This window comes from Rhea americana, unplaced genomic scaffold, assembly GCF_003343005.1.
Source record: "Rhea americana isolate MKP2758 unplaced genomic scaffold, rheAme1 scaffold_35, whole genome shotgun sequence".
Classification (NCBI taxonomy): Eukaryota; Metazoa; Chordata; class Aves; order Rheiformes; family Rheidae; genus Rhea; species Rhea americana.
Genome location: NW_028186479.1, coordinates 6,417,571 through 6,433,375, shown reverse-complemented (window position 1 = coordinate 6,433,375; position 15,805 = coordinate 6,417,571). Strand labels below are relative to the sequence as shown.

General features: G+C 51.5%; 1 protein-coding gene across 1 annotated transcript; it reads left to right on the top strand.

Annotated features, from left to right (window-relative positions):
* Positions 1–2,243: 2,243 nt before the first annotated feature.
* Positions 2,244–8,674, top strand: TMEM42 (transmembrane protein 42). The gene is made up of 2 exons (XM_085311895.1): positions 2,244–2,578; positions 3,452–8,674. The coding sequence occupies exons 1-2, from the start codon at positions 2,489–2,491 to the stop codon at positions 3,593–3,595; spliced, it is 234 nt and encodes a 77-aa protein (XP_085168021.1). The 5' UTR covers positions 2,244–2,488; the 3' UTR covers positions 3,596–8,674.
* Positions 8,675–15,805: the final 7,131 nt, after the last annotated feature.

The window sequence follows — 15,805 nt, the reverse complement described above, 5'->3', positions numbered from 1 at the left end:
GGTTTGTACCCGCTTCGTTGTGCGCCGGCCTGCTGCGTGGGCGAGGCGCAAGGCGGGGGTTACTGTTCGCGGGGGGGGGGGGTAAATTTGGGCTCGGACTCCAAAGGAGAACCCAGGAGAGGAAGATGGATCCGAAAATATCCACCCCTACTCCCCCCCCCCAGGAAAAATAAATAAATAAATTTGTGTGATTATCGGAGATGCTTAAAAAACTAAACAAAAACATTTACCGATCCTCTTAATCCCTTCYGATATGTTAAAAGGGATGGTGGGAAGGAGAATCAAAAATGTTAAAACCTGATACTTACCCTGACCTCTTCTCTCCTCCCATCATCCCCATCTGCTCCCCCCCCCCMAAAAAAAAGAAGAAGATTTTGCTCTGTGCTATGAGGAAATTGGAGCATGAAATTCCTGAAAATGTTGCCACATCTGCTGGGAGTATGTTTCTCCTTCAAAATTTGCAGAACTATTGGCCCGTTTGGTTTTTTTTTCTCTAAGCAAAGTGGTTCCTCCAGTTGCTTCCTTCAGGTCCGTTTTGGGTGACAACTGTGAAGCCGGTTAATCGTTCCAGTGGTGAAAACAACAGTTTTAAGTAAATGCCGTAATGAGCTCTCCGGTGGCTCCGCTGCTGCAGCGCCTCGCGGTTGCCCGCTTGGGAGTGTGCSTTGCTCGGGCGCGCTTGCTGCAGAGCCGTTCGCACGGAGCGGCCGCGAGGGAGCGGAGAGCCCGGGAGCTCCGCTGGGCCTGAGGAGGAGCCGGCCGGGAGCCAGAAGCGAGCGGGATGGACCGGCCGCCGCGGCCTGCGTGGGCTGGCAGGGGGCCGTGGGGGCTGGCAGGGGGTGAAGCCTCCGCGGGGCCGGGGGCGTAGGGCCGCGGGGCGCTCCGCGGCCGCACGAGGTTGGGTGTGCAAGGCGAGGGCGCGCAAAGTGACGGCCCAGCCTGAGAACGGCCCCGCCACGAGGGGTCATTTCGCTCGAACAAAACCTTTCTCCTCTTTTTCTTTACTCTGTCGCCTGCCAATCTCCGTTTACRTTTACTTCTGCCACTCCAGGAGTGATTCTGGCTTATCTGAAGTGTACACTGAAATTAATCTCCTCTTAGGAAAACAAGCAGCCCCGTAATCCTTGACTCACCGGGCTGGCTTGGCCGAGGGGAGGAATGACGTCCCCGTCCTTCCTGGTGGCGCGCGGCGGGGAGCTGCGCCTGCCTGCGCCCCACGTGCGTGGGGGTTGCCCCGCGTTGCTCACTGCAGTCTGCAGCCGAGCTTTGGACATCTCCAAGCATGAAGATCTCACCAGCTCTGCTCCAGTGTTTGACCGCGTTTATTTTTTCCTGTGYCCGACCCAAATTTCCGTTGTTCTGACCTGTGCTGGCTCCCCCTTGCCGTATCCCGGCGCTCCGCTGGGAACAGTCCAGCTCCATCCTCTCTGCACCCTCCAGCGGGTAGCTGGAGTCAGTGATGAGGTCTCCTTTTCTGAAGGCTCTTTCTCTGAGCGGTGYGTCTGGGAAGGCTGTTCCTGATCGTGGGGAGAAGCTGCTGAATTTAGTTAAAACCCTCAGGGTGAAACCTGGAGTAAGGAGCAGCCGGASAGGGAGGCCAACGCTGCCTGCTCCCCTGTTAGCAAGCGAACCCCCGTCCCGCGACAGGCTGTAACGCTGCAGCAGGCGGCTTCCTCCGAAGAAGGGCAGCACCTGAGCACCGTTACCGCTCTCCATGGGGCTTGCCGCAGGGCAGCCGGTCTCCGGGAAAGGCTTCATGCCGCAGAGYGCTTGTAGCGCTGGAGACCTTTGGCAGGAGCAGGGTCGGGGGAGCCGCGCAGCCTGGCAGAGGCAGCTAGCCCCGGTGAGCTTGCACAAGTCATCGTCACCTGCTGAGGAAAATCCTGTCKCTTTCCCTTGCTTGTAGATACTCATTTCTCCTTCCTAGTGAGGACAGAGAAAGCATGGTGGCCCCAGCTGCAGGGTGAGCTGGCAGAGGGCCACGTGCATCCGTCCCCGCGGGGCAGGCGACACCTCTCAGGTGTGTTTGCTTGCAGGCTCRTAGCTACTTCTGCGCCCGCTCCACGGCTAATCCCCTGATGGGCTTGCGCTGGCGGAGAGAGGTGACAGGCAGAGAAGGCATGATCATTGTGGGCTTTGGCAATGCCTTGCTTTTCCTCACCTTCACATGCTCACTGCTTTTCAGCTTGTAGTCAGAGGCTGAATTAATTGCAGGACATGTCAGAGCTGCAGGCCCAGGGGTCCTCTCTTGCTTCTGTTGCCTTCTGTGATTTAATAATATATTTGAAACTCATATTCATYATCATTTAATAACATTCATTCTTCAGTTTCAAGCAAATGCCATTTGGCTTTGCTCCAGGTGCCCGTGAAATAACGCAGGTGAGTGACCACTCGGTTGCAAATACGTGGGTTTTCCYCTTTCATTCTACAGCTGGATGTGCTGCTTCGAGGAGGCTGTTTCGGCTTGGTGTTCGCATGCAATGCGGTCATGTGGACGGTCTTCGCAAAAGCCCTGCGCCTCTCCTCCTCCTCAGCTGCTGCCTCGGTGACCACAATGGCCTCCAACTTCATCTCCTCGGTGAGTAAGTTTGTCCCAGAGGCACTGGAGCCTGCAGAAGTGCAGTGACATAAGAACAGTCTCTCTGGGCAAGATTGGTCCTAGCTCATCTCCCGGCGAGATGAGAGGCCTCTCCGGCCACAAAGGGAGATTAAAGTACCCCTGCATAGGCAGGCGGGAAATAGTTGTATCAGGTGTCACCTGATCTGATCTCTTAGTGTAATGGAGGAAGAGCGTTGCTGCCAAGTGCAGCATCTTGTGATGGCTGCAATGTTTCCTGAGCTTTTATAATTGCCTGAAATAAAATGGCATGGTGAGAACTGGAGCTGGAAACTTTCCCTTGTTTTGCTTTTACTTTAGCAAAACCTCACTTGCATCAAACCAGAGCTACCTGCGAGATCATTTTGGACCTGTACATTTTTCCTGCTTTCTTTTCACATTGTTAGTCTTGTTTCTCTGCTTTAGCAATTCTCAGACAGGCTGTAGAGTTGTCCAAAATACTTTGAAACCAGTGGGACCTCTTTTTTTATTGAGTCGAGTAGAGTCTTGGTTCCCCAGAGTTGCTGAGAAGGCAGCAAACCAGGTGCACATCTGCCAAAATCCTGTTTTGGGGCCCCMGTGTGGCTGCACTTCCCAGCCTGGATGCCACAGTAGGTCTTTCTCAGCGTTAGCAGCAGCACTTCGAAGCAGCAGCAGCATTTCTATTGGTGGTCCTAGCAGGAATTTTTTTTAAGCAGGTTTATCCTGGCCCAGCTCTCCCAGCGGTGTAAATCCTGACATCTCCAAAAAGGCGTTGAGCTGTTTGCTGCAGCCAGCCTGCTCCACCACCCCGTAGTGCTGCAGGCTTTGCGGCAACCCAGCCCAGTGAAGCTTTCTCTCTTTCTTGTCCTTCAGGCCATCCTGGGCAAGTTGCTGTTTGGGGAGACGTGGACGCTTCTGTGGTGGATTGGCCTTGCCGTGACGCTGGGCGGCCTCGTGCTGCTGCACACCGCTGCGCCCCAGGCAGCGCGGCTGCCGCCAGAGGAGAAGCAGAAGTGAGGCGTACAGGGGGGTTCCCTGGGCAGTGCCAGCCCTCRTGAGACCTTGGCTGCCAGACCTGCTTCAGCTCCCCAGAGATGCTGACAAGCGATGCCATCCCCTATGGACATGACGTGCTTAGCACTGCTGGGCCAATGGTGTTGGGTTAAGAAGAACAGCACACTGCTGCGCGTGTTCAACACGTGGCGTTGGCAGGGGGACAGTCCAGGAATCGGGCAAAATCTGCTCTCCCCAGACTTCTGGGCAGCTCACCAAGCAATTATGGTTTCATACTAAGTAAGGCTGAGATACGGTTTTGTGTGTCGCCATTTGGCTGAGCCAGATTTCCTTCCCCTCCCYTTTACCCTTGGGAGTCCGGAGGATTGTGCAGCCATGCGAAATGCAGCTGCGGCAGKCGATGGGAGAGCTGGAGAAGACACCATTTCATCTGCCAAGGTGGGCTTGCTCCCCAGCCGCCTCCAAAATGCTGGACCTCTGCCACTGCCTTGCAGGGCAGTTCCTTGAAACAACTCGGCTTGGAACGTTTCCCTTTTTCTCTTTTTTAGCCTGGTAACATTTTCATTATTGACACAGAATCATAGAATCAGTAAGGTTGGAAGGGACCTCTGGAGATCATCTAGTCCAACCTCCCCACTCAGCAGGGTCACCTAGAGCATGTTAGACAGGGTTGCATCCAGGCAGGCCTTGAGTATCTCCAGAGAAGGAGATTCCACAACCTCTCTGGGCAACCTGTACCAGTGCTCCGTCACTCTCACAGGGAAGAAACTCCCCCTCATGTTCAGGCGGAACTTTCTGTGCTTCAGTTTCTGCCCATTGCCTCTTGTCCTGTCACATGGGACAACTGAAAAGAGTTTAGCCCCATCGCCTTGACACCCTCCCTTCAGGTACTTATACACATTGATAAGATCCGCCCTCAGTCTTCTCTTCCCCAGGCTAAACAGGCCCAGCTCTCACAGCCGTTCCTCAGAGGGCAGATGCTCCAGCCCTCTGATCATCCTCGTAGCCCTACGCTGGACTCTCTCCAGTAGCTCCATGTCTCTCTTGTACTGGGGAGACCAGAACTGGACACAGTACTCGAGATGAGGCCTCACCAGGGCTGAGGAGAGGGGCAGGATCACCTCCCTCGMCCTGCTGGCAACGGTYTTCCTGATGCACCCCAGGATACTKTTGGCCTTCTTGGCCACAAGGGCACATTGCTGGCTCRTGGTCARCTTGTCATCCACCAGCACTCCCAGGTCCTTCTCTGCAGAGCTGCTCTCCAGCAGGTCAACCCCCAGCCTGTACTGGTGCCTAGGRTTATTYYTCCCTAGGTGCAGGACTCTGCWCTTRCCCTTGTTGAACCTCATGAGGTTCCTCTCTGCCCAACTCTCCAGCCTGGCCAGGTCTCTCTGAAGGGCAGCACAGCCCTCAGGTGTATCAGCCACTCCTCCCAGCTTGGGATCATCAGCAAACTTGCTGAGGAGGCACTTTGTCTCCTCATCCAGGTCATTGATGAAGAAGCTGAACAGGATGGGACCCAGTACTGAGCCCTGCGGGACGCCACTAGCCACACGCCTCCAACYAGACTCCACACCACTGATGACAACCCTCTGAGCTCTGCCTCTCAGCCAGCTCTCAATCCACCTCACTGTCCACTCGTCTAACCCACACTTCCTCAGCGTATGTAGGAGGATGTTATGGRAGACAGTGTCCAAAGCCTTGCTGAAGTCAAGGTACACAACGTCCCCTGCTCTGCCCTCATCTACCCAGCCAGGCATTCCATCAGAGAAGGCTGTCAGATTGGTTAAGCAGGATTTTCCCCTTGGTGAATCTATGCTGGCTACTCCTGATCACCTTCTTTTCCTCCACGTGCTTAGAGATGACATCCAGGATGAGCTGTTCCATCACCTTTCCRGGGATGGAGGTGAGGCTGACTGGCCTATAGTTGCCTGGGTCCTCCTTCTTGCCCCTTTTGAAGACTGCAGTGACACTGGCTTTCTTCCAGTCCTCAGGCACCTCTCCAGGTCTCCAGGATCTTTCAAAGATGATGGAGAGCAACCTGGCAACAACATCCACCAGCTCCCTCAGTACCTGTGGGTGCATCCCATCTGGGCTCACAGATCTATGGATGTCTAGCCTGCTCAGAAGGTCTCTAATCCTATCCTCCTCAACCAAAGGAAAGTCTTCCCTTCTCCAGACTTTCTTCCTCACATCCAGGCTTTGCAATTCATGGGGACTGCTCTTAGCAGTGAAGACTGAAGCAAAGGCGGCATTCAGTAACTCTGCCCTCTCTGTATTCCTTGTCACTAGGGCCCCTGCCCCATTCAGTAGTGGGCCCACATTTTCCCAAATCCTCCTCTTGCTGCTGATATATCTGAAGAAGCCCTTCCTGTTGTCCTTGACATCCCTTGCCAGACCCAATTCCAGCTGGGCCTTAGCCTTCCTTGCAGCATCTCTACATACTCTGACTGCGCTCCTGTAATTTTCCCAAGTAGCCTGTCCCCTCTTCCACATTCTGTGTACTTTCTTCTTCTGTCTGAATTTGGCCAAGAGCTCCTTGCTCACCCATGCAGGTCTCCTGCCCCCTTTGCTGCACTTCTTACTCATAGGGATGCACCGCTCTTGAGCTTGGAGGAAGTGATGTTTGAATACTAGCCAGCTCTCCTGGACCCCTCTTCCTTCTAGRGCCTTAACTCATGAAATTCCACCAATTAGGTCTCTGAAGAGGCCAAAGTCCACTCTYCTGAAGTCCAGGGTTGYAATCCTGCTTGTTGCCTTACTTCTTTCCTGCAGGATCCTGAATTCCACCATGTCATGGTCACTGCAGCCAAGGCTGCCCCCAACCTTCACATCTCCAACCARTCCCTCTCTGTTGGTAAGGACAAGGTCCAGCAGGACACCCTTCTTCGTAGACTCCTCYATGATTTGTGACAAGAAGTTATCATCAATGCATTGCAGGAGCCTCCTGGACTGCTTGTGCCTTGCTGTGTGGTCCCTCCAGCAGATGWCAGGGTGGTTGAAGTCCCYCAKGAGAACCAGGGCCTGTGATCGTGAGGCTACTTCCAGCTGTCTATAGAAGGCCTCATCAACTTTCTCTTCCTGGTCAAGTGGCCTGTAGTAGRCACCCACAACAGTGTCCCCCATCTTGGCGTGCCCTTTGATCTTTACCCATAACCTCTCGATTGCCTCCTCYTCCACCCCTAGGCAGAGCTCGATGCATTCCAGTTGCTCTCTCACATAAAGAGCAACTCCACTGCCTCGCCTTCCTGGCCCGTCTTTCCTAGAAAGCACATATCCATCCATGACAGCATTCCCGTCGTGAGAGCTATCCCACCATGTCTCCATGATTGCAATGAGATCATGGCCCTGTCACCACACACAGATCTCCAGCTCCTCCTGTTTGTTCTCCATGCTGCMTGCATTGGTGTRCAGGCATTTCAAAGAGGTAGTCATGCCTGCAGGTTTCCCAGGAAGGGTGTAAGGGGGTCCCACATAGCCATGTCTCACATGCACATCCCCAGYTGCATGCACCCGTTGGAGGCCCYGCAACCCAACTTGTGTTTTGTTGTCTACCYTGTCTCTATGACAACCCCCCACTTCCCTCCTACCTAGTTTAAAGTCCTCTTTACTAGGCTGGCCAACCTGTTSGCAAAGGCAAATGTGCCCCACTTGGTGAGGTGAATCCCATCTCTCCCCTCCTAATCCTACCCATAGCCCCCTCCTCCTGTACTCCATTTCCATCTTTTCTTCTTGCRCCAGAGTGCCTGTGCCAGTCACACACGTTCAGACTCGTTACCCTGTTTGCGTGCTTATCTGTGGAGTAGCAAAGGTGCACACRCTACATCTTTCCTGGTAGGTACCAGGAAACCAGGCACCAGCCTTTCCAGATGCATGGTAATGGTGACCTACACTGTGTCAGTAACTGCTCCAGAGAGAGGTGGCCTCTTCTGAGTCAGTGTACTAGAAATGGAGACCAGAGGCTTGTCAGCCACTCCTCCTCTTCACACCCCAATGTTGTGGAGCTTTCTCCATTTGGGGGTAGAAATTTGAAAGTAAACATGGTGGCTGTGGAAGGTTCCTGGGCATCAGAGCTTTTCTGTAAGAGGAACTGGCCTGAAATAGAAAAGCAAACAGAAATAGCTGCTGAAGACTTCTGACATCTGTTCTGCTATTTGTGGTTTCCCTCTCTACCTCTGGAAATGCCCCTGTGCTCATTGTAGCTTCTCATTGCTTGGGAAACTGTGGAGCACTTAATTAGTTCCTTCAGCTTGCCCAGTCAGTCACATACAGCTTTCAACTTGCCATCTACATCTGCTGCCTATACTTCCCGGTTCCCCATTCCTGACCTATTGCTCATTTTGATGTAAGGTTGATGCGGTTAAGGCTTTTTCCCTTAACCAGGATGGATTTTTGATCACCATCCCTGGTTCTGGGTAGGTCAGACAGATTTTGGTGGGAAGGGAACAGAGCACACATGAACCACGAGCAGTTTTCATTAAGGGTACGCATGTTCAGTGCAGGTTATGTGATAAAAAGCTCTCCACAAGCAGAAAGGGGCACAGCGAGACCATGGCTGGTGGGGGAACCCACATAATCCCCTGCCTGGCTGTTCCCAGGCCCATTGCAGGAGTGTGCTCAGCCCAGCAAGGGCTCTCACCACCRCAAGCTCAGAAGAGCATGGAGGCGTAATGGCAGTTGGGGCACCGAAATTACCCGTTTGGAGGAGTGACACCCTGTCCAGCTACCCCAGGGGAGCATCAGCCCTGGGGTGACACTTGGTGCGAGGAGACCACAGAGGCGACTCTCCYGAGCACCTTTTGGACTGGGGGAGTGCCTGCCCCGGGGAGTGGGACATGTTGTGGGACGCAGGGGAAGAGCATTTGGGGATTGCACAAGGTTTATTACGGGGCGCTTGCGGGAGGAACCAAGAGCAGAGAAAGGGAGGGATCTGGGGGATTTGAGGAGGAACAARCATGGGAAACCAGAGGGCTAAGAGGGCAAAAAAGGGCCTCGGTCAGGTGGAAATGGGGCTGATCAGTGCACTTGCCAGGCCATGCGCTATGCCTGARCAGTCTGTCCTGTCTTCTTATTAAATCCATTTCTAACCATTTTCCTGGKTGAGGATCTCTGTATTCTGCATGCGTGTGTGTGAGGGGTCTGCACCAGCAGCTGGAGTGGGGCTGTGGGAGCATGGGTGTCCATGGACCAGCAACTGGGGAGAGCGGGGAGCCAGGGCCAGTTACTGGGTGGGCTGAGGATCTCAGCCCAGCTGCTGGAGGACCCACACATGCATACATATATGTGCATATATGTGCATGTGTGTATGTGTGTGTCCATGTTGATCCCTGTGTTCAGCTCTGTGTACGACGTGCACGTGCGTCGGCGCGGGCGCCTGCTGGGAACACCCGCTCAACCCTGCTCTGGGTGGACCGGGGGGCAGGGGGCAGCAGCAGCCTTGTCCCACTAGCTGCTGGGTTCAGCCTCCGTGCAGAGCAGCATCCTTCCCCCTTGCTTCAGCTGACAACCCTTTTAGCTTTCGGCGAACTGGAATTTCTCAACTTTTTTTATTTCCCCCCACATCTGTGAGTGATGCTGTTTTCTTTTTGCACAGTTTATTTAACCAGATCACTGGTACTTACATGCGTGCTAAATTTGGGGTGAGGAATGCCTTTCCGGATGAGATGCATTCCTATACATTACACGTGTAAGGAATTATCATTTCTAAGGTATCAGCTTCTCTCTCCTGCCCACACAGACTTGTTTTACTTAGAAATCTTTTAATGGCAACCCTAGTTGAGAAATACAATGATGCCTAAAAACATATTGTAACATGCTGGTGATAGCACTGGTTCACCCTGAGCTTACCAGACCATCCRTGGCATCTTGCAAGAGCGGCAAGCGAGTCATGGTTGCGGCATGTGCGTAAAAGCTAAGGACATATTTGGGAACCTCATTACCAGAACCTGTCAGGTCTGTCTTGACTGGCAGATCTGCTTGGTGTCCAACAGGAGATTAGAAACAGACTTGCAGAAAGAGATGCTGCTAGAGTTGGGTTTGTGCCTTTTCCTTCCTCATGTCAGGAAGGCGTAAAGCCAGTGCCCCCCCCCCCCGAAGAGGCTGTTTGCTCTAGGTCCCCTGCCTGAAAAAGTTGCCCCAACTCATCACATCTGGCACCCATGCTCCAGAGAGGCAAGATCTTTACTTCTGCCCCTGTACATGTGCCCGTAAATCCTTCCCCCCAGAAAAGAAGAACTGGTGCATAAAATGGCAAAGCGAGCGAAGTGCTCTGAGTGCTTTTTCCCCTTAGGAGCATTGGTCTTCATAGCTAGGAGGACTCGTCTGGCACCTGCCGAGACAGAATGAGCGCGGCACGCTCAGCCACCTAGAAAGTAGAAACTTGATGTGATGACAGACTGACAGAGAAGGAAGTATCTTCTGTTTGATTAGTTGACTGATACCTGGTGATAGATTGGTTTGAATCTGCTTAATTCAAGCACAAGCAGAAACACAAACATTTGCCACACTTGGTCTGACACAGGCCGTCTAACCCAGAGTGACTCACGACGGATGGAGGCGAGTCCTGCAGTCGGTGGCAGAGGCACCGGCAAGCCGGGAAGAGCCTGGGTGCTGCAGCCAGTGGTTGCAGAGCCCCCCACGAGGACAGGAGGCAGTGGCTGGGAAAATTAAGGGGCATTAAGATGCAGCTTCCCTCATATATCAGAGCAAATGACAATGCCGAGTTATACTTTTACATTGCAAAGGCAACAAAGTCTCCGTAGCCTTTATACATTGCAGCAGTGTGGTGAAGCCCACAAGCCTGAATTTCTTGTCCCTGGATGTGATTTTACCAGCCTTAGTGACTCAGTCAGCTGGAAGCTGCAGCCCTCTCCAGGAGACAGGTCGGAGAAGGATCTGACTCTTGAGGCTAYCAGGATTTCTGGCTTTACCAAGCAGTGATCTCCGGCTTGCCCCAGGCCACCAGGACCTGCTGTGCAATGACATCCACACAGCAGCAGCGGTGACCACCCACCCATTTGGGGTGACTTCCTTCTTGCCCCAGCATATACTCATACGAAACTGCAAAATGTGGAGTTTATACCACATCCTGCCATACATTGTAGTCTGTATTCTCGTTGGGATTGTCCATGAGCAAAATGCTGGAGGATTCCTACCAAATGGGGGTTTAGCTCACTGCCAAGTCCATAGCTGGAGCCCAGAAAAAGGAAAAGTTTATTCTTCCTATTCTAGCTTGCATGTTGCTCGTTGGGCCGTTTCCCCACCTCCTAACGTATCTTTGAAAAGATTTTTAACACCATTCCCCTGTAACAGTGTCATCATTACTGCTAAAGGCCAAGAGGTGTTTGTACATGTGCGGAAAGCGCAGACGTCTTGCCCTTGTAGTGCTGGCGTTTAAGGCGGACGGCAGTGGCTGGACTGTAGTCCCAGCCCCCGAGGGAGGGAAGGGCTGCTGAGCAGGGTGCGTTTTTCAGCAGAATTTCCTTCCTCTGCGTTTACAGGGCTTGGCCCGTCTGTGCCGGCCATGCCTGTCAGCACAGGGCCGGGGCTGCAAGGAAAGCTGCGATGAGTGTACAGCACAACGTTACGCCTTTGGTAGCTGCTTTTTGTGCGGTCACTCAAAATGCAGCTGGAGATAAATGACTTCCAAAAACCACACGGGCATTTCCAAACTAAAACCCTATGCAAAGCTCGGTAGCTGAAATTTTGTATTTGCACATCCTTTAGACCACACACACACAAGCAAAGTGAAGCRAGGCCAGCGAGTGAGCTGTGTGTGATTAGGTGCATCGCTCAAATCTGGAAGACCTGGCCAAGTCAGCTGGCTGAAGCTCCTGGCCAACCGTAGCACCTTGTGGCTTCCAAGGCCAGAAGGTGGGTTACTGTTGCACGGGAGCCACCGTAATAGGTTTCTATGGAGCTTCTTCATACGTAAGCTGATGTGTTTATAGAGAAACTTTTGCCCTGAAACTCCAGTGAAATACCACTTCTATTTACACGCTGCAGAATACTTCTGCCAGGCCACAGCTGTAATGGGTCGCTCCTAAACTCTCTGCTCATTCTTAAATACAACCGTAATTTTTTTGAGCAGGTATTGTTAACWGCAAGGCTCACAATGTCACAAAGACTGAAGTAAGTATGCTTGAGTTAATGGTGGRAAATGTTTGAAAAAGCTATTGTACAAACAACATCCAAGAATATTCTATCCTAAGTTAAATAATAACTGTATATAACTTTACAAGGAACAAAGCCAAACCAAATTAGTGTTGCAATTGAACCTTACAGCATAGTTTAACTTGATTAGATAAGGAGCTATACACAAAACCTTTGAAATGCCCCTGTTGTCACTGACAATGAGCCACTGAAACTTGGAAGGAGCATATGGTAGATCAGCCACAGCTCACATTAAAATAACTTAATCCATGTTATGTTTTATCAAAGCTGCATAGGTGATAAGTAGCAAAAATTGATATGATAAAAGATCACTAGATTAAGTTTGAAATACTAAAAAAAAGGTCTTATCTTTCCAAGGAAATTTATTCAGAGCCAGCTTAATTTGCTTCAGAGAGCTTAAATACTGATAACACTACAAGGATGTCAGACACACACTTAATTGCACTAAAGCACTGCAAGGTTTGGTGTGTCTTCTAAGGAGGAAATCTCAATGATTCAACCCACAAGAAGAAAAATGMTGTCATGGATCTGACCTTCGCTGCAACAAAAAACATGAAGCTAGGAATAAATTGGCATTAATCCCAATATTTTTGTGGTAACAATCACACAACCAGATGTTCCACTCACTTTCTACAAAAGAGAAGCAGTGAGCCTCAATTTTGAAGGTTTGTGAGCTGCAGAGTAGCAACTTGCTCGCAGAAGTCCCACCCTTTGTGCACCACYCTAGGGCTGGGGTTGGGACAAGGCCAAGGCAGGCTTGGTGGTCAGCCATGGGCTGGAGTGCCAGTGGCCAGGCAGCAGCAGGGACAGTAAGGGCTGTCGGTGCCCCCAGGGCACAGACATAGTCCATGGCTCAATGTCAGGCTGGAGAAGGACACCAAGATGGCCAGGGGTCCACAAGGATAGGTTGAGGGACCTAGGCTTGTTCAGGCAGAGGCTCCACGGTGAAGTGGTAGCAGCCAAAAACTACCGGAAAGGGAGTTAGGAAGCCAGTGGAGCCAGACTGTTCTAAGTAGGGGGAGACACTAGAAGAGGATGCAACAAGCCTAGGCGGCATCTTGGGAGGCTTAAGTTGGACACTGAAAAAAATTTCACCAGGAGGTTAGTTGCCCAGAGAGATGGTGGAGTGCCCATCTTGGGAGGCTTTTCAAGACGCAGATAGACATAACTTGATCCAGCCTGCTCTAGTGTTGGTGATCATCTCATGTGAGCAGGAGGTCAGACTTTCTATGACTTACGGGCAGACTTCATGGGCAGCCCCATCTACAGCGGGTTTTCCTGTTTGCTTCTAAGTCTGGCTGTTCCTATTGAATGCTGCCATGCCACAAAAAGGAATTATCTTCCTGCAATTCCAAGCAATCCTGGGTCACCAGAGGCTTGACAGCTAACCACGGAAACGTTGACATGTACTTGTGTAGGCATTTGCAGCCTGAAAACGAAAGTACTGCTTTCAAAGAAAAAGACCTCATCATCTGCAGCTTTGTGCGTTTGCTGGGTTCAAGAGATGGACTAGCTGTGACTTTCCAGGCAGGGTAACATGGAGCAAACGGCAGCAATCCAACATGAGGTGACAAAAGCATCTGTGGACTCTTCCCTCCCAGTGCTTGTTCCCATTGCTGCATGCGGCACCACATTAACCCATGACTATAGTAACACAAGACACAAGAGAACTTGCTCTCCTGGGCAGCCAACCAACCTGTCTGCTCACTCTCCACAGAAGGATACTTTTTTTTTTCTTTTTTTTTTTTTTTTTTTTTTTTTTTTTTTTTTTTTTTCTGGTTTCTAACTGTTTAATAACCCTGCTAGTTGCTTTGATTTTTTTCCTTAGGGTACAGGGAAAAGTGGTTGGTGAGTGGCTAGACTGGGCAAGCACAGAAACTCGTAGGTTTGCAGGAGGGAGATCGTGCATGCCCACTCTCACCCCCGCGCGGGCGCTCGCTGTGCTCTCTGGGGGTAAAGCCATGACGAGGGTGAYAAGTGGGAGAGGAGGGCTGCAAAGAGCAGTATCAAACAGGGTGCAACACCGGAGCRTGCCTCTTGCTTTCTGAAGCACGCACGTGCATTTTGAACCCATTGCTCAGAAGTGGAAGAGTTTCCCCCGCCTCAGGGGCCCAGATGGGCTGCGGTTTTGTTATGCCTGCAGGAGCGAGGCCCTGGCTCAGCTCCTRGTAGCAGCTCACCTTGTCCTCCTCACGGGAGGTGTTTTAAAAGCAAGTAAAGAGAATTCCAAGCAAGGCCCTGGGGGAGAATTATCTACTGCAAATTCCATGTTTTCTGCTGCTGAGTTTTCTTCATCCAGAGATGAGATAATTCRAACACATTTCTTTCCCTTCAGGACACTCCGGAATTATGTAACTTGGATCCGTGGATAGGCTGGGAGCTGGTGCTGCAGGAAAATACTCACTTGGAAACGTTGGCTGGTGTGGAGTTGTGCCAGCTGCTCTCCAGGACGGAGYTCGTGCTGTTCTGGCTCCAGCAATGACAGCTGAGCAGGACTAACTTCATGCACCACAGGGGCAGTTTTCAATTTCGTGAGTCGTGGGCTCCTAAACATTTCCCCAGGGTGGTGCAGACGCTGATACCATGTATTTCCCTTACAGGCAGCAGTGCTGCTGGCCGAGTTGCTTTTCGGAACAMATAGCCATGGATCCCTGGATAAAACTGACTGTTGTCGCTCCCCTCGCACCGAACAGGCTGACCCCAGCCGTGCAATCACACGGGACACCTGCATCTACAGAATGGGCCAGAGTCTCTGTGCCTGCAGTGTCCTGCGATGCCTTGGGCCCGCTCCCCTACAAGGCATGGCTGCCCAGGGCTGGCTTCTGCCTTCGAACCTTTCTGATCGAGAGAGATTTTTCCTTTGCACYTTCTCATACGGATTTTGCTGGTAGTTGGCAGGGATACTGTATGGCATGAGCTGTCTGTAGRCTACAGGTGTACAGACAGACAGACAGATGAGGGAAGCTATCGCACTACCCTGGGATGACGGACTGTTACTTGAAAACCCTGGCATRCGATTTTCTGTTTTCTCGCTTACCCACATGTGCGACCAAACACGGTTCATATCCTGTAGGTGGGAAGGTATTCAGTCAGTGTTTTCCTTGTTCACTGAAGCTGTTTTTAATATATAGATAAACTATTTTATCCCTGGTTCAATATTTGCACTATTGATTTCCTTGCCCTTAACATTTATTTTCTGCAAATCTTTCTTGCTTTACTTTTCCTCGTGCCTTTCCATATTATTTGCTTTAGGTGTAGTCTGTGGATACGTGCCTACACGGCAGTCAGTACGTGTGGTCATACGCACATACTCAAAGTTAGTGCAGGGGTCAGTGGTGCTAGGGTGGATACAGCCCTGGAGTCAGCGCTTCCACCCCGTTGAACCCTTTCCAAGCGCTGCGGGATGGCATAGCCCTTCTTCACATCACATGATGGGAGTTCTTCTCCCCACATTGACTCACTTGATGGGGTGGAAGAAAGGTATGAGGAACAAATTAGCCGACTAGATCTACTCATCATGAAAAAGATGATGGTGGTGTGTAACAGAGGTCAACAAGAGCATGTGTTGCATGGAGAAGATAAATTGAGGTAACTGTTCACTGACTCTCCTGCTACGCAGACAAGGGGCCTSGAGTGAAGCTGGCAGGCAGCAGCTTCAAAAAGGAAGGGAGCTATTTCTTCACATGATGCCCTCTGCGTTAATCCAGCCTTGGCGCTCCTCCTGGCCAGACACTGGCCCTAGACCCTGGAGGTTTACACGGGCTCCAAAAAGGGCCAGCGCTATGGAAGAGAAAGCTGCTGAGGGTCACAGCAYGCAGACAGCAGCTCTGCCTGGGGCGGCTGCTGAGCTGCAGAGCACCGCCTGGGAGGAGAAGTGACATTATGGGCATTCTTTATCATTTATTGCACACGGTTCTAAAGAAGTGCTTTGTTGAGAAGTCAAAGGAAATATGTTATCCTGAGTCATTTAGTGTGATGTTTAATGTAACCATCTCAGCACTGGAGCATAATTATTTCAGAGTTTCCAGTGAAGCAGTAGTT